Source organism: Dermacentor silvarum, chromosome 8, assembly GCF_013339745.2.
Source record: "Dermacentor silvarum isolate Dsil-2018 chromosome 8, BIME_Dsil_1.4, whole genome shotgun sequence".
NCBI lineage: Eukaryota > Metazoa > Arthropoda > Arachnida > Ixodida > Ixodidae > Dermacentor > Dermacentor silvarum.
The window spans coordinates 10,058,904-10,079,471 of NC_051161.1; the positions used below are offsets into that span (position 1 = coordinate 10,058,904).

General features: G+C 44.5%; 1 protein-coding gene across 1 annotated transcript in view; it reads left to right on the forward strand.

Annotated features, from left to right (window-relative positions):
• Window positions 1–20,568, forward strand: part of LOC119460608 (plexin-B-like) — a 213,812-nt gene that overhangs the window by 150,056 nt on the left and 43,188 nt on the right. The window contains exons 16-18 of the mRNA XM_037721629.2: window positions 825–997; window positions 9,528–9,673; window positions 15,344–15,449. Coding sequence (XP_037577557.1) covers window positions 825–997; window positions 9,528–9,673; window positions 15,344–15,449 — 425 coding nt within the window. The remainder of the gene's footprint in view (window positions 1–824; window positions 998–9,527; window positions 9,674–15,343; window positions 15,450–20,568) is intronic.

The window sequence follows — 20,568 nt, forward strand, 5'->3', positions numbered from 1 at the left end:
GAATTACAACAAATGATTGAGGACCTTCATCGAGAAAGTGCAAGAATTGGGTTGAAGATGAATATGCAGAAGACAAAAATAATGTTCAATAGCCTGGCAAGGGAACAAGAATTCAGGATCGCCAGTCAGCCTCTAGAATCTGTAAAGGAATATGTTTATCTAGGTCAATTACTCACAGGGGACCCTGATCATGAGAAAGAAATTTACAGAAGAATAAAATTAGGTTGGAGTGCATACGGCAGGCATTGCCAAATCCTGACTGGGAGCTTACCACTGTCGTTGAAAAGAAAAGTGTACAATCATTGCATTCTACCGGTGCTAACATACGGGGCAGAAACTTGGAGGTTAACAAAGAAGCTCGAGAACAAGTTAAGGACCGCACAAAGAGCAATGGAACGAAAAATCTTAGGAGTAACGTTAAGAGACAGGAAGAGAGCGGTGTGGATCAGAGAACAAACGGGGGTAGACGATATTCTAGTTGACATTAAGCGGAAGAAATGGAGCTGGGCAGGCCATGTAATGTGTAGGATGGATAACCGGTGGACCATTAGGGTTACAGAATGGATACCAAGAGAAGGGAAGCGCAGTCGAGGACGGCAGAAAGTCAGGTGGGATGATGAGGTTAGAAAATTCGCAGGCGCAAGTTGGAATACGCTAGCGCAAGACAGAGGTAATTGGAGTATTCCTTTTGTTGGCGTAAGACCGGGCTGTATTACTACTACTAACGATGAAAGTGGAAGGAACACAGGCAAAACAAAGATCATTCTTGCTCGGAGTAAATAACGCGTTATTAAGCGTGTCGACGCGTCGTCGCCGCCTCCCAGTGACGTTGTACAAGTGCCTGCTGCTGGGCAGCCACGGTGGCCGCCAGGACTGCTCCCTGTGCCTGACGCGCGACAAGCGCTACCAGTGCTCCTGGTGCGGAGGGTCGTGCAACTACGGGCCGTCGTGCGTCGAGCCCGTCACCACGTCGTGCCCACCGCCCAGGATCGATTGGGTGAGCACAGTAATTGTGGGTACGTGGGCTCGCTGCTTCATCAAGTGTTCAGCGCGAACAAGAATAGGACACAAGGAGTCACAAATTCCTTCGACCCTGGTTAAACTTTGCAAGTATCGCTGCCTGTGCCAGGTAGCGGAAGTACGTTTCTCCAAGTAGATTGCTTTAAGATGTGAGGCGGACATTACTTTGTCTGCAAATGCTCATGCTAAACTGGCTAATTTACGCAGTTTCATTACATTTTAATTGTTCGCTTCAGTACAGAGATTTAATTTGAGAAATAGGAGTCCACGCCGAGGACTTTGCATTGCCTTCGCTTCGTTAACACTGGCTCCGTTCGAATTATCGTTTTATCGTTTTGAAGTGTTATCGTTTTTCAAGATTAGAATGGTAGTCAGATAGTTTAAATATAAGCTTTGGTTAGTTTATTTCCTTAAAGTCTCCTTTATAAGAGATGTTGCATAAGGTGCGGGGTGCAAGTATTAAACGCTTCTAACGTAAGAGCGATGGTAGATAAGAAAAAGGGAGATGAACTTTAAAGAATAAAAGATAGCAATGAAACGTATATGCACGTGTTAAATTATGTATTTGAACAAGAACGGAATAATGATTTGGCAAGACAGAAGAAACATCAGCAATGACATAGGGCGACTACTGTTAGTGATATCATGGGGGGAAGGCCGTTCGAATCTGATGCTGCTCATAAAAATAAAAAATGTGGTTGATCCCTCTTATATAGGAATTGGTATAGAACACGAAAGTGAAACGTGTCTTCACAGAAGTAGTGTAATGTTTATTGCACATTGATATATAATGTCTATTGGTGTTTTGTGGCTAAAGCGCCCTTAGGCGTTGATGCACCCACGCTGACGCCTGGTGGCACGTCTCCTCCATCACGACTACCAACGTCGATGACCATGAGCAACCGTCGTGCATATGGAAGCTGCACTACGCTGCACACGCTAGCACAACGCGAAAGACGAAGCACGTAACTGACACACTAATACCACGCGCAAGACAAAGCACGTAACTGAATCGTCACCGAGTCAAATCAGCGCGTACAGCGCGTCGTAATTGCAGCCTCCGCGATCAACTTCAGAAACATTTTCAGAGCTAATTGCGGAGGCCACGCTCCGCTGTGCTGAGTACGGTGAACGCCACCTAGGTGGCGTTGTAGTGCTTCTTGATGCCAGCGTCCCTTCGAATGCTGGCATCGAGGCGTCGTAGTGCTGAGACCACCGAAGCGTTCACTGTCGGTGCGCGTTAGTGTCATAATGCAGTACTTCTCTTTTCTGCTCGTAGGCGGCGGCACCGCCCCGAGCAAGAGCGCGGGTACACGGAGGAGTGTTAGATATATAAGGCGCGTCTGTGTAGCTCTCTGCAAATGCGTTTGTGGCGCAATGGGTTAAACGCTCGGCGATCTATCGTCGCGGACCGAGAGGTCGTGGGTTCGATTTCCAAATTTTGCATGTTTATGGAACTTTTTCTTCTGGTTTCTTTCTTTGTATTATGTTCTATGACGTATTTCCGTGACGGAAATACGTCAGTGAAGTCTTGGTGGACCCCGGCATAAAACACTTTCGTGTTAAAAAAAAATAAAAAAAATAGCGTAGCTTGCACTGGAGGCGCAATGCTAAAGAGACAGCGGAGCTGATGGACACCTAGCTAGTTCTGGCTTTTGGGCTTGGCTAAGCACTACCAATAAAATCCCAGCATTTCCCAGAATTTATTGATTATCGATCGATTATCCATTACCTATTGATTTGCTATTGATTGGCTATCGCAAGATATTGGGCACGTACTTGGGCTAGGCTAAGCACTACTAAGTCATCCCCAGCATTTCCCAAAATTTATTGATTATTGATTAGCTATCGATTGGCTATCGATTGGCTGTCTATGACTGACTAAGCTTAACTTAGTCCATGCTTAGCTAGAGTTGGACAGGCTCAGCTGCGCTAGTTCACAGGGATATGTGCCATTGCGCTTGAACCCTTTCTGCACGGCCGCCGGGATCGGCTCACATTTTTTCCGACGACGGACGGACTAACGGCCGGCTTAAACAGCTACACTGTTAAAAAGGCAGGAAAAAAATTACACCACCTTTCCGTAGGGGAACCCTGAGTAGTATGCGAAGCAGCCATGGGGTCGACTCAAGGTAGTTTTATCAGCTGTATAAACTTGGACATGCAGCAGCACCAGCAACGCGCAGAACTGTTGTCGACGCCGTCGGCGTTTTGCCCGCGTTCGCACCGAACGCGCGCGGCGTTGGTGACTGTTGCCGGTGCCTCTGGGGCGCCTACCGTCGCGCCTCTAACCTAAGCTGCTTCGCATTATCGCGCGCGCGGAGCCGCAGGTGTTGCCATTCGTTGCGCAATCCGGAGAGGAGCGTCTGAGTGGAGAGGAGGATTGCCGAGGGGAGAGGAGAGGAGGGGAAGGAAGATGCGCATGCGCAGTAGGGTGTGGACGCCGCATGGCGGAGGGAGTGGGGAGGGAGGGAGTTAGTGACATCGCCCCGACCATGAGCTGCTTCGCATCTGAAAAGACGCGGAGAAGGTAGTTGTGTGTGAGCGTGGTTGAAGTTGACGACCAGTGCGTTGTAATATTCTTGTGGGTGGGATGGTGTGTGGCCCATGGTTGAGTGAACTACAAAAGAACAAAGATGGCTATATAACGAAGGTGCGAGAGGGACTGTAAATCAGCTCTTGCTTTTAGGGATGATGCGCTGACGTCATACCAATAGGATGGATGAATGATTGTACCTGGTCGCACAATTACGAAACGACTCAAACACGTTAGCAAGATAATTTTGATGTGAGTCCCAGATAGGCAACGCGTATTCGACTTTAGGCCTCATTAATGATTTTTATGAAGTTTAACATTCTGCGGCACATGACGCAAGTGGCGCCTCATGAAGCCGAGTGTTCTAGTGAGTTGTCGGCTGCGTGTACTTTAAATTATTTCATCTATGGTAAAGTCTAGATACGCACAAATTTGTAGTAAAAGCATCTTTGTGTTCTGTGGTGAGTGAGAAACTTAAATTCTAGCATCTGTATGAAGCAGAATTCTTGCTTAGGGCCTAGTACTGTTTATAAACATTACCGAAAATCAGTAAGTTTGATAACACTGAAGCATAACTTTTACAAATTCGTAACTCGAGCACCAAAAATAGATCATGCAGTTCTGTAAACTGAATTTGTCAACGTACCTGAAGCGGGCAAACCTATAATACGAATTTACAACTTATGCAATATTGTTAGTAGTCAAGAGTTCGACGAAAATTCGTCTGGTCAAGTAACATGATGATGAAGAAATTGCGGTCACTGACCAAGTCCCGAAACATCTCTGTGTTATTTTCACTTTGACTTGGTCAGTGACCGCAATTTCTTCATCAATATTGTAAGTGTTTACGATGGTTTGCAAATGTACAACTCACAAATTGGGGATACATTAGATAGCACTGTGTAATTTATTAATTTTGTCCACTTTAGATGTCACACTGGGTGCAGTTTTCAGATTGGTATAACCATGTTTGATTGCTGAATGACAGAGCTGTAAACTTGATACTTGGATTTTTTTATTGCTTTTATTTTGCAATTATCAAAAGTTTCTGTAAAAAAATTAACCGCCTATGATAAAAATATCGATTCACATTCCATAATCACAACGTAAAATGCGGTGTATTTGAAACTAAGTTATCGAATATTTCTGAATGACATAAATCAGCATGTAATTCGGTGTCACGTATATTTCTAGCGCGTGTAACAACAACCTTGATAATTTTGTGTCACCCCTGCCTTCCGACCTCGACAATTCCTGAAGGCGCTAGTTTTTACTTAGCAGCCAGACATCTATTTTCATCGAACTCGACAAAGCTTCATCTCTTTTCTTCTTTTTTCGTGCACAAATCTGAACCTGGACATTCTTTGGCGGCATGGCGCTTATTTTGAATCATTTTGTTTCATTGTAAGTTTCCCCATAAAAAGACATCTTCTGTCGAAAGTTCTGCTGGTACTAACCTATATAAACAAAATAAGAATTAGAGAAGCACTTCTCACAACATTCGTGCGATTGACAACGAGCGCACGGCCCTAATTGCGCTACTGTTCGTTGTTGCAACGTGTGGCTAATCGAATTAACGGAACCCATGACACCCCTCAAGCCTTCTCGTTGAGCACAAAGCTCCGTTCGCAACTTTGTCTCACTATATAATTTATTTATGCTGTTTGTCGGTGCTCCTATTCAGCCAGCCTTTCGTTCTGACGTCTGTCTCTGGGAAAGAACCTCTTTCAAAGTGAACCGATGCTTTCTTGTCTTTTTTTGTTTTTGTACCCTAGTTGCTATTTTTGTGGACGCGGAACAATAAAAATGTGTCGCATGTACGAAGTAACTATCAAGGTTTATATATGAATGTTAAACGTGTATATTTTCCATGTAGCCCAAGTGGTCCTACTAGGGTCCGCCGCTGGCCACCACTCAAAAACCAACAACGAAAAAAAAAAAGTCATACCCTTACCTTTTCAACTTCGCAAATGAGCAATGTTTAGACTTAAAAGGCTTTTCTCATTCTTTTTTTTTTTTTTTGGTGTGTGTGTGATTGTGTTTGGGGGGGGGGGGGGGGGGAAGGTAGGATCATGTACATATGTATATAATATGCAAACCACCAGGTTATTATCAGCAGCAGTACTGATATAGGCAAAAAATGACGTAATATTACTTGGTGGAGCTGGGGTTCCCTTTGTCGCTTAATGTCTGTTGACGCGGCCCCGCAATTTAAGTTTTCTTTGGCCACGCATTGGATTTACTGGTGTAGCTATCGCAAGGGTCAATTCTCACACGAGGACTTTACACGCTACCATAGCTGAACGCAAATTGTTACGTTGTCACAAGGCAGATGCCCTGGCGCAACAGTTCGAAGTGTGGACTGCCTATACATGGTGTCTGATTTGATTTTACTTCACAAAGAGACCTAATCAGCTGCCTTGCTATAGACAGCGTTTACTTACGCGCTCACATTAGGTGCTTAAGGCATCGAATGCCTAATCTACAGTCAGTGAATTGAACTGAATTCTGGGCTTTTACGTGCCAAGACCACGATTTGATTATGAGGCACGCCGTATAGTGGAGACTACGGATTAAATTTGACCACCACGGAATCTTTAACGTACCCCAAATGCACGGAACGCGGACGTTATTGCATTTCGCCCCCATCGATATGCGGCCGTCGCGGTCGGGACTTGATTCCGCAACCTGGTTCTTAGCAGCGCTACACCATAGCCGCTAAGCCATCGCGGCGGGTAACTACAGTGAGAGATCTTATGAATATGCGCGCCCGCGTCCGTATTGCTAGAAGTGATTATTCACATGAGGCTTCCTGGAATAAAAGCACAGGAACGTCACCTTGCCAGCTAGTAACTTTCCAGCAGCTTGCAAGTAGTAGGAGAAAAAAAAAAAACACAGAAAAAACGAAAAAAATAACGTGTGTTCTTTCATTTTTACAATATTGTCTTAGCCGCTGGCAGATTACGACATAGCGAATTGCACGGCCACATCGCTGTACTTGCACTTCATCACGCCGAGATCGGGCAGCGCAGTCAAGGGTACAAGCAGGCGTTAGCAAACGAAGACACACATCCAAAAATATGGAATTCCACGTTAATGGCTCCCGATTGGCCAACACATGTGACATCACGTGTAACTTCCACAACACTGTACGCTACTAATGAGGATTGCAAAGAGCCATCTAACCATTTCGAGCTGCCGAGAGAGAAGGAAGCACTCCTGTCCGGCGCAATCACATGTAGAAATCGGTGGTACGGACTGATTACCAGGCTTTCGATGTCGCAATCCGATGACGTATCATTCCTATATTGCGCATATGGCGTGCGTGCCTCGCGTTTATATTTCACCGCGTGTTTCGGCAATCGTAACTCCAGAGGATAGAAGGTCAGGACCTGCACTCCACGCAAGGAGCACTGGGAAATGTAAAGAAGGTACGTTCAGAGGTTGACTGACTGGAGTCACGCCGTTGTAGCATAATTTATAATGGTCACGTATGTCAGAAACATTATCCTGCATCACTAAAATGAACCAGTACGTTCAATAACGCCACTGCCGTCATGAATATTAGAGGGCAGTTTGCTTTATCGATGTACCCGAGTCTTCAAGCAAGCCTTGCAGAGCCATTCCAGCGAATTTGTGCTATACGGCGTCCTAATATCGTTAGCTATAACAGAGGTCAATATGGGCTGTTATTTTGCATATTGAGAACAGAGTCACTTGAAAGTCACCTAACTACCCATTTTTATTTCATCACTAACCCGCTTCTCTGCGTACATCTAGGGGCCGTATTCATTTCTTACCATCCGTTGCGCCGAGTAGCCGATGCCGGTGACTGCGGAGGTGAGGCTTCACGTGAGCCACTGACAAAAAGGAAAATAATGACTGCAGAACATCGCGATAAGGAATTTTGCGTGAACCAAGTATTATCCGCTACAACGGCGCAAGTCTGCTTAAGTACTAGCCCGAACAAACAGATCCTGCGATCCTATCGACAAAACAACCGACACAGAGAGAGAAAGAAGTCATAAGGGAAAGGCAGGGAGGTTAACCAGGCTGAGCCCGGCAGGCTACCTGCGCTTACTAAATTTATGTATGCGTTCGTCACCACATTTCTACCTCACAGTATTGCCCTATGTTAAACGATGTACAGAGCACAGACGTGCACTTTTCTCTCTACAAAACAACACAAAACAAACGATAAATCACACACAATTCACGTCGCAACTAATCCTAAATCAGGCAGATTTTTAAAAAACAAGGACAGACATTAATAGTTCACCTTTGTCGACATTTTATCTCAGATAGCGTGCAGACACCGAGAGCACGACCGAAAGGCGTCCCTCAAGCCACTGTTCGACAGCTTGGAGGTCCTGACCTGCAAAACCTCGACACGAGAGTGGTTTAAGCAGAAGTAAACAAAAAGCGAGGGCCACGTAACGAGTAATAGTGATAATAGTTACCATTTGGCTGACGTGCACATCTGCATGTTTCGCTCATTAACTTGCGCTGTTCGCCAATCCAGTCCTGTCGCAGCTCGGCTGCTTCATTTATCTCGTGAGCGCTGTTCACCACACCGTCTAACCCGCTCTTTTCTTTCTCTATTTTTTCGGAAGCAGTTATGTCCCTCTTTTCATGTTGTGTACGTTTAGTACCGAGCTGCAGTCACCCCGACGGCTGGCTGAAAGTCATTTGAGCACCCGCAGCTATCTAATCGGGTCATCGTAAAAACGTGTGTCGACGACTTTCCGGGAGACGTGTTTTGACGACGCTTCCCGCAGGCCCAAATGCGGCCAACTTTGGGGAAGTGCACTTGCTTTTATGCTGCGCTCTTTCCATTCTTTACTTTTCTAGTTCTAATGTTTTTTAAGAGCAGTTCCGCGCCTCCCGTACATCACCCTGTCACGCACGCTGGCTTCAGTTGTTTACCCAGTCACATTCGGCCAGCTCGACCTTGGTCTGCTTTTAGTGCCTAGACGAGGAGATAAAATTGTTTTCGCTATAGGAAGAGGTCACACTGTCAAACAGTGTGGCCGCTCTTTGCATGGGAAAGGAAAAAGCCGAAACTTTATAACGGAAGTTGTTGCACGTGCGAACCAACCACGCACAAAATGTATACTGCACGAAGTTTCTATTGAAACGTTTCCAATTCCATCATACGTTGCGTTTCGTGTTTAAGTACTCTTACGAAAGGTACGACTAATAATCAGGCGTCTATGTAATGTCCCGCTGTTTTTATATTTTAATAATGACCTCGGCCAAACTTTTTTTCGTTAAAATTATTTTAAGAACAGGCTGACCTAAAATCACTACACGAAGAAACAGGACAAACACACAGTGACAGGACGTTATTCCCGCCTTGTGTCTTAGTGTAGTGCTTTTAAGTCGGTGCGTTCTTAAAAGAGTTCATTATGAACCAACTTGTCCCATTTATTGCTCTTCGATTAAGACACTTCTTTAACAAGGTTCTTCTTTATTCTAATACTTATTTAACCATACGTAACCTTCTTAACCTCCCTCCCCTTCTTTCCATTTCTTCTGCAGAGCCTAGATTTTATGCTATTCTAAGATTGTATGTGTTGCGCCGTAAGATTGTTATATGAATCTAAGCTGAAGCGTGATGAAGTCACCGTGTGTGAAGCGGGGTAATACAAAGGTCACTTTAAGATGAAATTTTGTAAGCTACAGAGGTTCTCTTTTTCAAGGTTTTCAGAACTGCAGGCGTAGTTGTTGCAGCGTTGCCACTGCAGTAACGCTTCGAAGTTCTTAACCTATATTCTGTTTCTGTAATTTACCTTTCTGAAGGTGAGTTTGAACCCCGCCACCTAATAGCGAGCAGTTACTCATATTGAATTTTTCTAAACTCGCACACTGGACTTCATTATCCTACACATCGCAAATGGCGCTGTCGCCGGTACATTTGACGGTCATATTGGACTCGGCGAACTCTTTCTATTGGTCACCTCTCGCGTAGATCCACCCTCTCAACGGGCCCGTGGAAGGAGGCACGTTGGTCACCATAGAAGGCAGCAACCTCGGCACGAGCGAGGAGGAAATAAGAGACAAGATCCTCGTTGGCGGCCTGCCCTGTGTGCCTGTGGAGTACAATGTGTCAGTCAGGCAAGTACCACAAATGGAGTGCCAATACCACACAAGGAGGTCCTTATTCAAGCAAATTTATCGTGTGGATGGTGACGAGCTTTGTTAATCGCATTGCTCTGATAATGTGCACTGGTTTGTACGCTTCAGATACCGGAAAATTTCGTAAGTGAATGAGTGAGTGAGTGAGTTTTCTTAAAAGTTAAGAAAGTACCTGTGCCAAGTTTTCATTTCAACGATGAAGACCTCAAAATGGGATTTTCCTGGGAAAACCCAAGTTTGTATGACTGAGAATTTAGCTTAAAGAACGCTGCAATTTTGCTCGAAAGGCGAAGCTTCAATTGGTACAGCAAATTAGTCGAGAGCTATACGGAGTAAGGACAGTAGTTTTATCGGCTGCATAAACTTGACAGATTCGCTTACTAACTGAATTAACAAGCATGGTGTCAGTGCGCACAAGTAAATATGAATAGATCACACTCGATGAGCGCAGACAACCGCTGTCAAAACGCTGGCGTGAGCCAGCTCGGCTGCAGCAGCGAGCGAAGGTTCGTGCGGTCTATCGCTTCAACGGAAACTGTGCGGCGAAAGCACAGCGCGTACAAAGGTAGGAGCTGTGTGCACATCGTTTTCAAGATCCGGCGTGCGCGACCGCTGGCAGCAGCGCAACGTACAAGTGCGCCGTTGTTGGCAGAGTAGAAGCCGCACCCCCTCCCTCCCGCGCTGCCTTCCCAACTTTCCTCCTATGGCGCACGAGATGGAATCGCCAGATCCCCTTGCGCCGGGTCGCTAAATGCGCAGTTGGTTCCGGAGCACAACGGCGCCCCCTTCCCCTCCCTCGCTCGCTTCCACCCCCCCCCCCCCCCGGCCTTTCGCGCGACAGAGACGTCGCGTTTGCTCTCCACCATGCGTTCACTCTCCGTGAAAGCACGCGTCCCTTCTCTCCGGGAAAATGCGCGTCCCTCGCGCACTGTATGTTCCTGCCTTGCACATCAAATTTTATCGCCCGTCCTAGGGCGATAAAATCGTAGCCGCGCGCCGTATGCTGCATGTGCAAGGCAGGAACATACCGGGCGCGGGGGACGCGCGTTTTCCCGGAGAGAAGGGACGCGTGCTTTCACGGAGAGTGAACGCATGGTGGAGAGCACGGTGGAGAGTTATACGGAACCTCACGGCGACGGCGGCGACGACGGTAGAAATCCGCTTGGAGTGTCCTTATAAGTTCCATCGCAATAAAATAGGAGCATCCACGTGTGGAAACGACACTGGTCGACCAATTATGCCTGATGCTGTATTACTGTTTTGGTGAACATGGGTTTGAACGTGGCTTTCATAAGCTTGAAGAGTAATAAAATTGAAACTCAAAGCAGTGCAATGTTCGATAAATATGCTGGCAAATAGAAATTTGTGTGACATCATGCAAAAAACTTTGTTTATCTACACATCCTTTACAAAGAACTTAAGAAGAGTATGGTATTAATATCTTCAGTCCTTCTAGATACCACTTCTTCAAGGTTCTTCAAGGTCATTGGTGCACTAGTCTAACGAGTGTTTGGAGTCGGAATGAGCAAAAAACTAAATTAAAAAGACAGTATTTTCTTTGTCGGAAGAATTAGCGATTAATTTCAAAGAAAACTGCGTGATCGTGAGCTGTAAGTAATTAGGTCTTAGTTTTCTCATGTGGTTCTTTCATTAAATAAGGTGCTGACACGGTAGTCATCTGGCTGCTAGAAGAAGCTCTCCTGATAAGACTGAATTTATTATGTTCGGTTAGTGCGTGCCTTATTAGTCGCTTGGAAAGCCATGGCCTCGAAAGGCATTATCTTAATACATGGCTCAAGCCTGGTAACTTGCTACGGCCTTCTTTTCAATTAGCGCCAGAACAGAAAGGTACTCTTCCTGAAAGAAGGCGTATAAGAACAGGGACACTCAAGAGCGTCTTGAAAATAGAAAAGACATTCAAAAGTGTGCTGGGCAAAAATAAGTAGCCGAATAAAACAAAATCGAGTTTTAAAAACCTTCGGCTCTTTAATGGAAGCGCATAAGGCGCACTCTAAGCACAGGCTTCCTTATCGGCGCAATTTTCTCTAAATGGGCTCTGCTCTATCTATGAGAGCGACGACGGCGGAAGCTCAGGAAAAACGAAAGATAGGTCACAAGTAACAAGAGCTAGTCCGCAGGGCAAAAACTTAGAAATGTTCAAGAAGTTTTGAAAGTACTCGTGCGACTCCTTCGCTTTTCATTTGGTTATTTTTTGCTTGTTGGTTTAGCTGTCCTGCTAGAGGGGTCTCTTCTGTGGGTGTCATAGGGCCTTGATCCGTTGTCAACACCACTGAGATGCCCTGAGGTTAGAAACGCTTTCTCGTAAAGAGCCGTGATTGATCCACTTCGCTATTTAACGTTACTGAAGTAAAACATGAAGCAAAACACCATCTCTCTTATTAATCATAGCGCTAAGAGACTATCAAGCTAATGGGAATAAGTGTCGCTTACGCACACTCGGCGTGAAGGCACGCTTGCGAGAGAAATCTCGCGAGAATAGCGCGGGCTTTTAGGGCTCTTTCTTGGGTGTTTCGGTTAATGAAAGGTTATCTGTTGCGCACTCATTAGTATCAGCAGAGTAAGTTTGCTCCCTATGCGGCATTAGTGTATTGCAGCTTTCTATACATTTTAAAGACAAACTTTGTCGCAAGATCTTGATTTGTCAGGAAAGCTTTCAGAACTGTCGCTCTGAAAGCTGTCTACACACCTTTTACACAACTAGGTATCCTAAACTTTTGTGAATGACGAAAGCACGTTTGGACACATGGCTACGAGTACATACATCTCGTTCAGAAAAGGCTGCCCAAAAGACATTGAAGGAGGCAAAAAAATAGTGGAATGTAGGGTTTCAAGGGGTTCACAGATTTGTCGCTCAGTATAACCCAGCTGATAAGGACGCCAACGCTTACAGTAGCCTGAGACACAAAAACGCAGTGTTTGAGATTGTAGTGCGAACTGAACGAGGTTCGAGGCTGCTTGATAGGCTTTCTAGCAATGCGCAGAAAGAGATGTATGAAAACAGGAGAGAGAGAAAAAAAAGACAGTACTCTTCTGGGATTTTGCAGAATCACTGTCAGAATTCTAGCGAGGCTGTTTCTTTCGAGCAATTACATTAAGAATTTCAGTTGTCTGTAATTAAACCACAAACACTTTAAAATTTTAGCCGCATATAACTCACCCGTTCGCAACGTTGAGCACTTGCTGAAATAATTGATTGCAAAGGTTGAAATTTATCTACACACCTTTAACTGCTCCTGCTTATTTTCGATGATGTTGCACTTATTTTCCCCAAATTTGAGCATGGTGGTAGTTATAGTTCTCTAACATAGGGCTGAATACTGTACCGTTCGTATAACACTCCGGAGTGCTTGCACACAAAATTCACTGAAAAGGCCGTACATAAACTACACACTTGGTACTACGTGTACGCATCACCCATAACCCGCCCCTTGGAGTCACCAAATATTAATAAGGTGCCGCGTTTCATGTACACAACACTTCAGGGAAACCTACGTGATTCGTGTAACGAACGAAAATAGATATATAACGTGGCTTCAGTAATTATTTAAGAGGCTCATAATTAAGAAAGCATTGCACTTAACATGTGCCCCATTGTCAACAAACGTAAACTTGGTGTGACGTATAGTTCATTCGGGACACTGGGAAACATACTGGATAACAGTCGTATAATGCTTTCAAGCTCTTGTTTAAGGAATTTTTCGCACATACAATAATTAACTGAAGTACTTGAAACATTTCTCAAGAAATATGCATAAGAGTTTCCCTATTTCCTGAAAGTTTCAAGTTTGTGGCATACGGAGTTTTTTCAGGACATTGAGCAAAGCTCGTATGCGTTTCGTAAATACGCTTGTAAACCTCTTGAATACTTAGGTCAGTAATCAGCTGCAGAAGCTGTAACTTATATATGCACTTAAAACTTTCGTTACACATCACCCATAACACTGACACCATTATCTTCAGACCTAGAAGTGTTACCAGCTTTTGATCTCCGAGGACAGTGGAGAAATTTTGTAAGTGTTTCATATAACGCCTAAGAGGCAAGAAACAAGGGATGAGCAAGAATTGCCTAATGCAAGCATTTATACTTGCTTCCTTTTTTGTCCTATATTATTATTCCAAAGAACAAAACATTGGGTGAGTTCGTGTTGATTCATAGTAACGAGCAGCGTGTCGGCTTTCAGTGAAGCTGACGTGCTTTCTCAGCACGGAAATCGGAGGGTGCGAGAGCTGGTTGAGGCATACCAAAAGAACAAACGAAAAAAGATAAAAAGGGGAATGAGTGCGTCAGCCAGACGTCAGCATGACGTTTAGCGGGTGAAGTAACCTTGTTAGAAAAGGGCTAGGCGCACGCGCAATTTTTAACCACTGATTTTGAACTAGTGTGTTGCGATTTGTACCGAGTGTCAACATACAGGTTTTCTTATACATTTAAGCCTTTTTTTTATGTTCGCGGTTTGCTTCCTTTTATGGCGTCATGTGCTGTGATGGCTGAGCGTACGTAACCTTGTTCGTATTTCACCAAATGTTTTCTCTGATTAAAATGTGGTTGGAGTTCAGCGCTCGTCTTCTGCGTTTCTTTCTTTGTACTCGTCGTTCGCGCTACCCGTTATCAGCTACCGCTGTCAATCAACCGAAAAGGGATAGCCGTCGCCAGCAAACGGCGACAACAACTACACTCCATATTTTTTATCTCATTAAAAATGAAAAAGAAAAATGAAATAGAGGTGTACCGATTTTTAATTAACGCTAATTAACTAAGCCTGTTAGAAAATTTTCTGCGCATTACCTTAGCTTGTCCACATTCTCTCTAAACATAAACTCAGTGAGTCTCGAGGGACGCCATGAAAACACGTATACAACGTTTTCGAGCACTGCTACTCGGGCTAACAGCTTCGCTGTAATACTAAACAAACGAAACAAAGTCCTTGTGCACGGCACTTTGCATGCTTGAAAAACCAGCGCTGTCAGATCGGGAATCCCAGAATATGTGTCTTAACACACATCAGCGCTGGAACCTTCGAGGCCAGTAATCTGCTTCTTTACGCTTTGGATATCAAATTACAGGATGCTTGGTGACTGAAATGAACATCACACATTTTAAGAAGCGATTTTCCACCATTACGTGCTACATGTGGCGCCGACGGTTGTGCACGCAATATCATAAAATAAAAGGAAAAGTTTTGCGTGCGTACGTTACCACAAAGTAACCATCTATGAGCTTTACTTGCCGTATAATTTTTTTTTCTTGCACCGTAAACCTACAGGCAGCGAAATTTTGCCCCAGTATCCTTTTTCTTTTCACATTTATGTAGCACGTAAAGAGTGTATGAATGGCGAATCAATAATTGCCTTAGGCATGAACACTGTCATCACTAAGCAGGCGTCCCCGACATCAAACTCAAGAACTGTGGCACATAAAATGCCGTACTTCTGGCAGTCGAACCACCACCGTCGATTGTTCGAAGCCTGCTTTCCGTAAAGTTTAATGCTTGAAAGTGACGGCAGCAGTTTTAGCATGCCTTACCTGACCCATTTTTTTTTCTGTCTGACAAGTAGGCGAGTTACTAGAGACGGTGGAGATGCGATACTTTGGCTCAAAACTGACACGTGTCCGTTCTATTATCGCAGAGTCGTTTGCCGGACGCAACCAAGCCCCCATGGTGCGCAAGCGACGTACGTGGTCATCGGAAATCGCGCCGGCATCACAAAAGCACAGGAAAAGTTTCACTACAAGGTAAATGAATGAACGCCTCGCATGCAAAGCCTTGCTTGCCCCCTCTTCAGGACTCGCCAGCCTGTTCAGTTATTCATGTGCTAGAATACTGCGTAGTTCCGCATGGTGTATTGCGGGTATCGCAAGGTTTTGCAAGGCGAGACTGCTTCTTGACTCCCCCTATCGTCGCTTACATCCGTTGGCTGTCCAGCAGCAGACTGCTTCTTGCCACTGTGACTGACCGCCGTCTTGCTTTACCATATATGTCATTGCTGCATCACCTTAACATTGCGAATTTGCCCCGTTTGAATGCCTTCTGCTTGCATATTTAAAAAAAATGTATCGGTCAGCATTGTCAATGGACGTTGAAATGTATAATCAAAAAGCACAGATCATTCACTATATCCTCGATGCTAAGACCAGACGAGAATCAGTAAGACTTCGTTTATTTATTGATTCTTTATTTCTGAGTACAAAACATACGCATGCAGTATCTCGTCAGCCAACCATGGCTTCGATGCTATTGAGCGCGGGACTGGGCAGCAATGTATTTTTCTTTCCGTTTCTCCTTTTCCTTTATTTTATCAGTTGTCTCCACACAACCCATAGTTTATTCCAGCTAGCCCTAATTTCATGGTTAAGGACAGAGTCAGTTAAGCAAGGAAACTGTATTCATGCCCATGCGACTCACCGTTTGCTTCGAAGTTTGCGCTATAACGGAAAGTAGTATGGTTGACACAAGAACTCTCACGTCTTCCCCGTGAGTCGAAAGAAAAGTTACGACCGAAACACGAAGTTTGTTGTCAGCCAAACACAGTTCGTGCCTACAGCAAGCGATAATATTGATGGATTGCCATGCAGCCATCGAGTTGGTGAAAAGCCTCGTCATTCGTGCACCGCGTCTTTTTCTTTTCTTTTTCTTTTTTTATGGCTTTAATGCATGCTTTTAAAAATAAAGAAGAAGGAACACTAAATAATGAAGAAGCGATAGCGGCATGACTTTTCCCGCAACAGTCGAGACAACAAAGAATCTTTCTATAGCCAACTTAGCCCGCACAGTTCATCATGTTTGAGAGCTCGTTTTCACCATAGGCCACTCCGTTATCGGCTCAGCCAAGCGAGCTCGTTCGGCGCGATGTCAGACCGAATATACGCGCTCGGTTGAGGAGCTTCACTGGCACGTTCGCGCGCCCGTCGTCAGAAAGTGGTTTTACACAATGGCAGCTTTAATTTTCCAATGGGTGTCAGTCGGCCGGTGCCTGGTAGAAAGGCTAAATCCTTCGCTTTGAAAGGCGTCAGGCAAAATCCTCGGCTAGCCGAGGGATTATTTTCCGACTCGCACGAGCGCGCGTTCCGTCAGAGTAGATTGCAACAGCGTGTATGCGTGTGCCTAGCGCGGGCGGAAAAATTTATGATCCGTCTTTTGCATTATGTGTAGAGTGGCCGATTATTGTGGATTAAGTCTACCGCAACTTGGAAAAAAAAACGTCCCTTGTTTGCCGGAACGAAGGCAAAGGAAAGCACAGCGCAACAACTGTGGCGACATTGGAAAATGCTGTCGCACCATGGCTACGCATTTATGACACGGGAGATTAGAAGACTGATCACCGAAGTGGCTCTCGCTTGACGCCTAATGAACGCACGTAACGAGCGCCACGCGCGAAGCTGCTTTGTCCCTCTTAATCCATTACCGTCTAGTTCAGTGGTTGGCTCAGTGCCGGCTGCGAGAAGACAGGATGGGCTCTCGCTATAGCTTACACAACGCATTAATTAAAGAACCGCAAAAGCTAAGAAATATGCACTGCAAATAAGTGATAGCGAAAGGAGGTTTCTACAAACTAGATATCAACAGTATTTGACAGGATTTCGAGAAAGCTTGCGTTAGATGCACTCGCTATAATGAGATCTCCGGCTTATATTTCAAAGAAGATACGATAACGGGCGACGTTTCATCATTTTGAACTTTGTAGTTTGGTATAAGGATGTCCCAAATGACACTAGGTCGGCTCCCTTAATATTTCGCAAGAGGTTCTTGAGGGCCAGAAACAAAAGCAGGTGCGCAAATAGCACCATGGCAAGAGCGACAATATTCATGATTTATATGAAAGCTCACACCAGTACAATGAACAAAAAATTAATAATTAATCTGTCAGTTAACCATAATTATTGCTCTTTCGCTAAGAGGAAAACAAAAAATAAAATTACTGGTGGCTTCGTGAAGTCGGTGCCAAAAGCAAAGGGTTGGTTTCTAACGCTAGTATACATAGCATGCACTTTCTTGTTCCTAATTTTCTGTCTTTCTATGATTAATTCTGGGATGCAGCCACCTCCCCCTTTTATTTTCCTTTCCTTTTTTCCCGTTCGGAGTAACAAACGATACATTTGCATCCATAAATTTTCTTTGTTTTTCGCTCTTGTTGTACTTTCGAGGTGGTGTCAAATTAATCATTCCTCACCTAGCGAAAATCCATAGCTTCATATACGTCGAATGTTTTACGTCAGAAAATTCAATGTCGAACAGAAGAAGGTGCTCAAGGACGATTTTCTAAATTAGCTTATATTGCTGCAATGCAGGTGTGAGGAGAGCAACACTTTTGAGAGAGCAAGTCGACAAGCAAAACTGGCTACTTACTAAAATAAGTGCAGAAATGCACAGATTACACGCACCGGGAATATTCGTGCCACCCAGTAGCTCCTAGATCGATTATTGCGAATAATGCGTCGCGTGCTTCAAGAACCGAACGAAAAAAAAGGCTCCCGAGTTTTTCAATAAGACTAATTCTCCAAAATATTAACTTAATCTGTACATTAAGTTAATGCTGTTATGTCTGCACTATATCAGCCTGTGGTTAGTAGCGCATCAGAATATTTGAGAAAACTCGGATTCACAAAATAAAGAAAGAGAGAAACAAAAGAGCGGAAAGGCAGGTAGGCTGGACAGACGCCCATCCGGTTCGCTACCCTGTACTTGGGAAGAGGGGATATAGGGATAAAAAGGGAGAGTAAGGAGATAGAGCGCAGTTTCACGCTCATTTAAAGATGCGCATTAGACATATAAAAATCCCTAGAGACCTGTGGTCTTGAGGTAATGCAAATACGATTTCGTTGCATTCAGTGCCAGCGACGCGCACGGTCATGGTCCAAGGATCTTCGGGAATTCATGAAAGGAGACTGAGATAGTGTTGGATGCAAATTATTCTAACTTCTTTTCAAAAATAAAAATGATTGATAACTAATTATTTGTTCTTTTCAAAAATAAAAATGATTGATAACTAATTATTTGTACATTCATTTCATTTTTTAATGCCGAAATATTGAGAGATAGGTGTGAGATGGGAAAGGTCAGGCAGATTAACTGGAATAGAAGTTTCTCGTGTTTTTCCCTACATTGGTGGAAGAGGTAAACAAATGCTGAAAGAATGGCGGATAAAGCAAGCAAATGCGGGAAAACAAACTAGAGGGAGCGGGGAACGTCTGGTAGTATCCAAGTCTATCTGATAGAGGGCCACTCGAAAGTAGAAACTTCAATGTCGCCTTGATCGACTTCGATGTGATGGCATTATAGGCCGGCATTCCAGGATGGTCTGCTCCTGAAGCGGCAGGACATCTGTTATTGGCAGGATGCTATTTCTTTGTCTCTGTCTACAAATGCCCGTCTTTTGCTCTTGATGACGGTTGTGTACCAGTCTGTATACAAGGTGTTTCAGCGAACACTTTCAAAAATTATTAGAGCGTGCCTGCGGCAGATAGCCCAATTCTAGTTAATCAGCTGGTCTACTCGAAGAGGCGGACATTACTTGCACTAAAATTGACATGCAAAATCGACTAATTAACAAAAATTCACTAATGAAGTTTTTAACTAATTATCTGATAGCCCATATTGGAATTAATTCTCAGGATGACACCAGTTACGAGATATTAATTCCCGAACTTTGCGGAGAAATGCATTGGCGTTCCAGTTAAATTCTTAACAAAATGTCGCTTTATGCATTGAAGCACAACATTAACTGGAACGCCAATGAATTTCTCCGCAAAGTTCGGGAATTAATATCTCGTAACTGGTGTCATCCTGAGAATTAATTCCAAGTGTATCCGCCTTGCGAACTCCACGGCTACAATTTGTAAATTACAATATGGGCCACCAGATAATTAATTAAAAACTTAATTAGTGAATTTTTGTTAATTAGTCGATTATGCATGTCAATTTTTTGCGCAAGTAATGTCCGCCTCTGCGAGTAGACCAGCTCATTAACTAGAATTGGGCTATCTGCCACAGGCAACCTTAAATAAATTCTGAAAGTGTTCGCTGAAACATCCTGTATACTGTGCGCGCTTCGCGTATCGAATACCTGTGCTGTTCAAAGAAAATTTAAGTTAGCGCCCACTCATTGTTTGTTTTCCCGGAAATCAACATGTTCAGCCATTTCGACTCCTAGATTTTGGGTTCTGCTGACCTCCGACCTCACTTTGTGCGCACCGGTAACGCCGGCTGCCCCTGTGTCGGCGTCTATGTGGTGAACTGTTCGGGGCGACCTTCGTCATACGCAGTCGGTCTCCGTGCATACGGCCTAAATTCAATTCCGCCGGTCCGGCAGTGGCACCTCACGTTGCCTGCAGAGGAGGCAGAGAAGGAGGAGACCGGATTTGCATACATTTTAATTCGATGCGCCGCGGCGGTTTGCTGCTGCTTCATTTTGTCTACCACGTGCTTTTTCTGAGGCGATTGCGCGTGAGCCCGGCTACGGCGGCACGGAAATTTTGCGTATCTTCATTGGGGCGTGCAGTACGGAAACAGGCGTACGGTATATATCTCTCGATCTCTACTTCTTTTTTTGCACTGGGTGAGGAGGCGAATCCAATTTCGACTGCGAAGACAGCACGAAACCAACTTGTGCCTATGCGTTATTCAACGTCGTATAGAATGTAATCTCCTGGAAGAAAGAAAAGAAAAAAAAGAGGAACACTGAGCGGAAAACGATGCGCCGATGACGCTTCCCTCATTCTGCCTTCTTTATTTCACTGACTTTATAATTTATTCTCGTTGGCATGCAAGTTCAAGAATATATGTGGGGCCACTAAATTTTTAATTCCCGTCGAAGGCATTAGAGAACTGTGGGATGAAGAAAATGGGGAGTGTAGG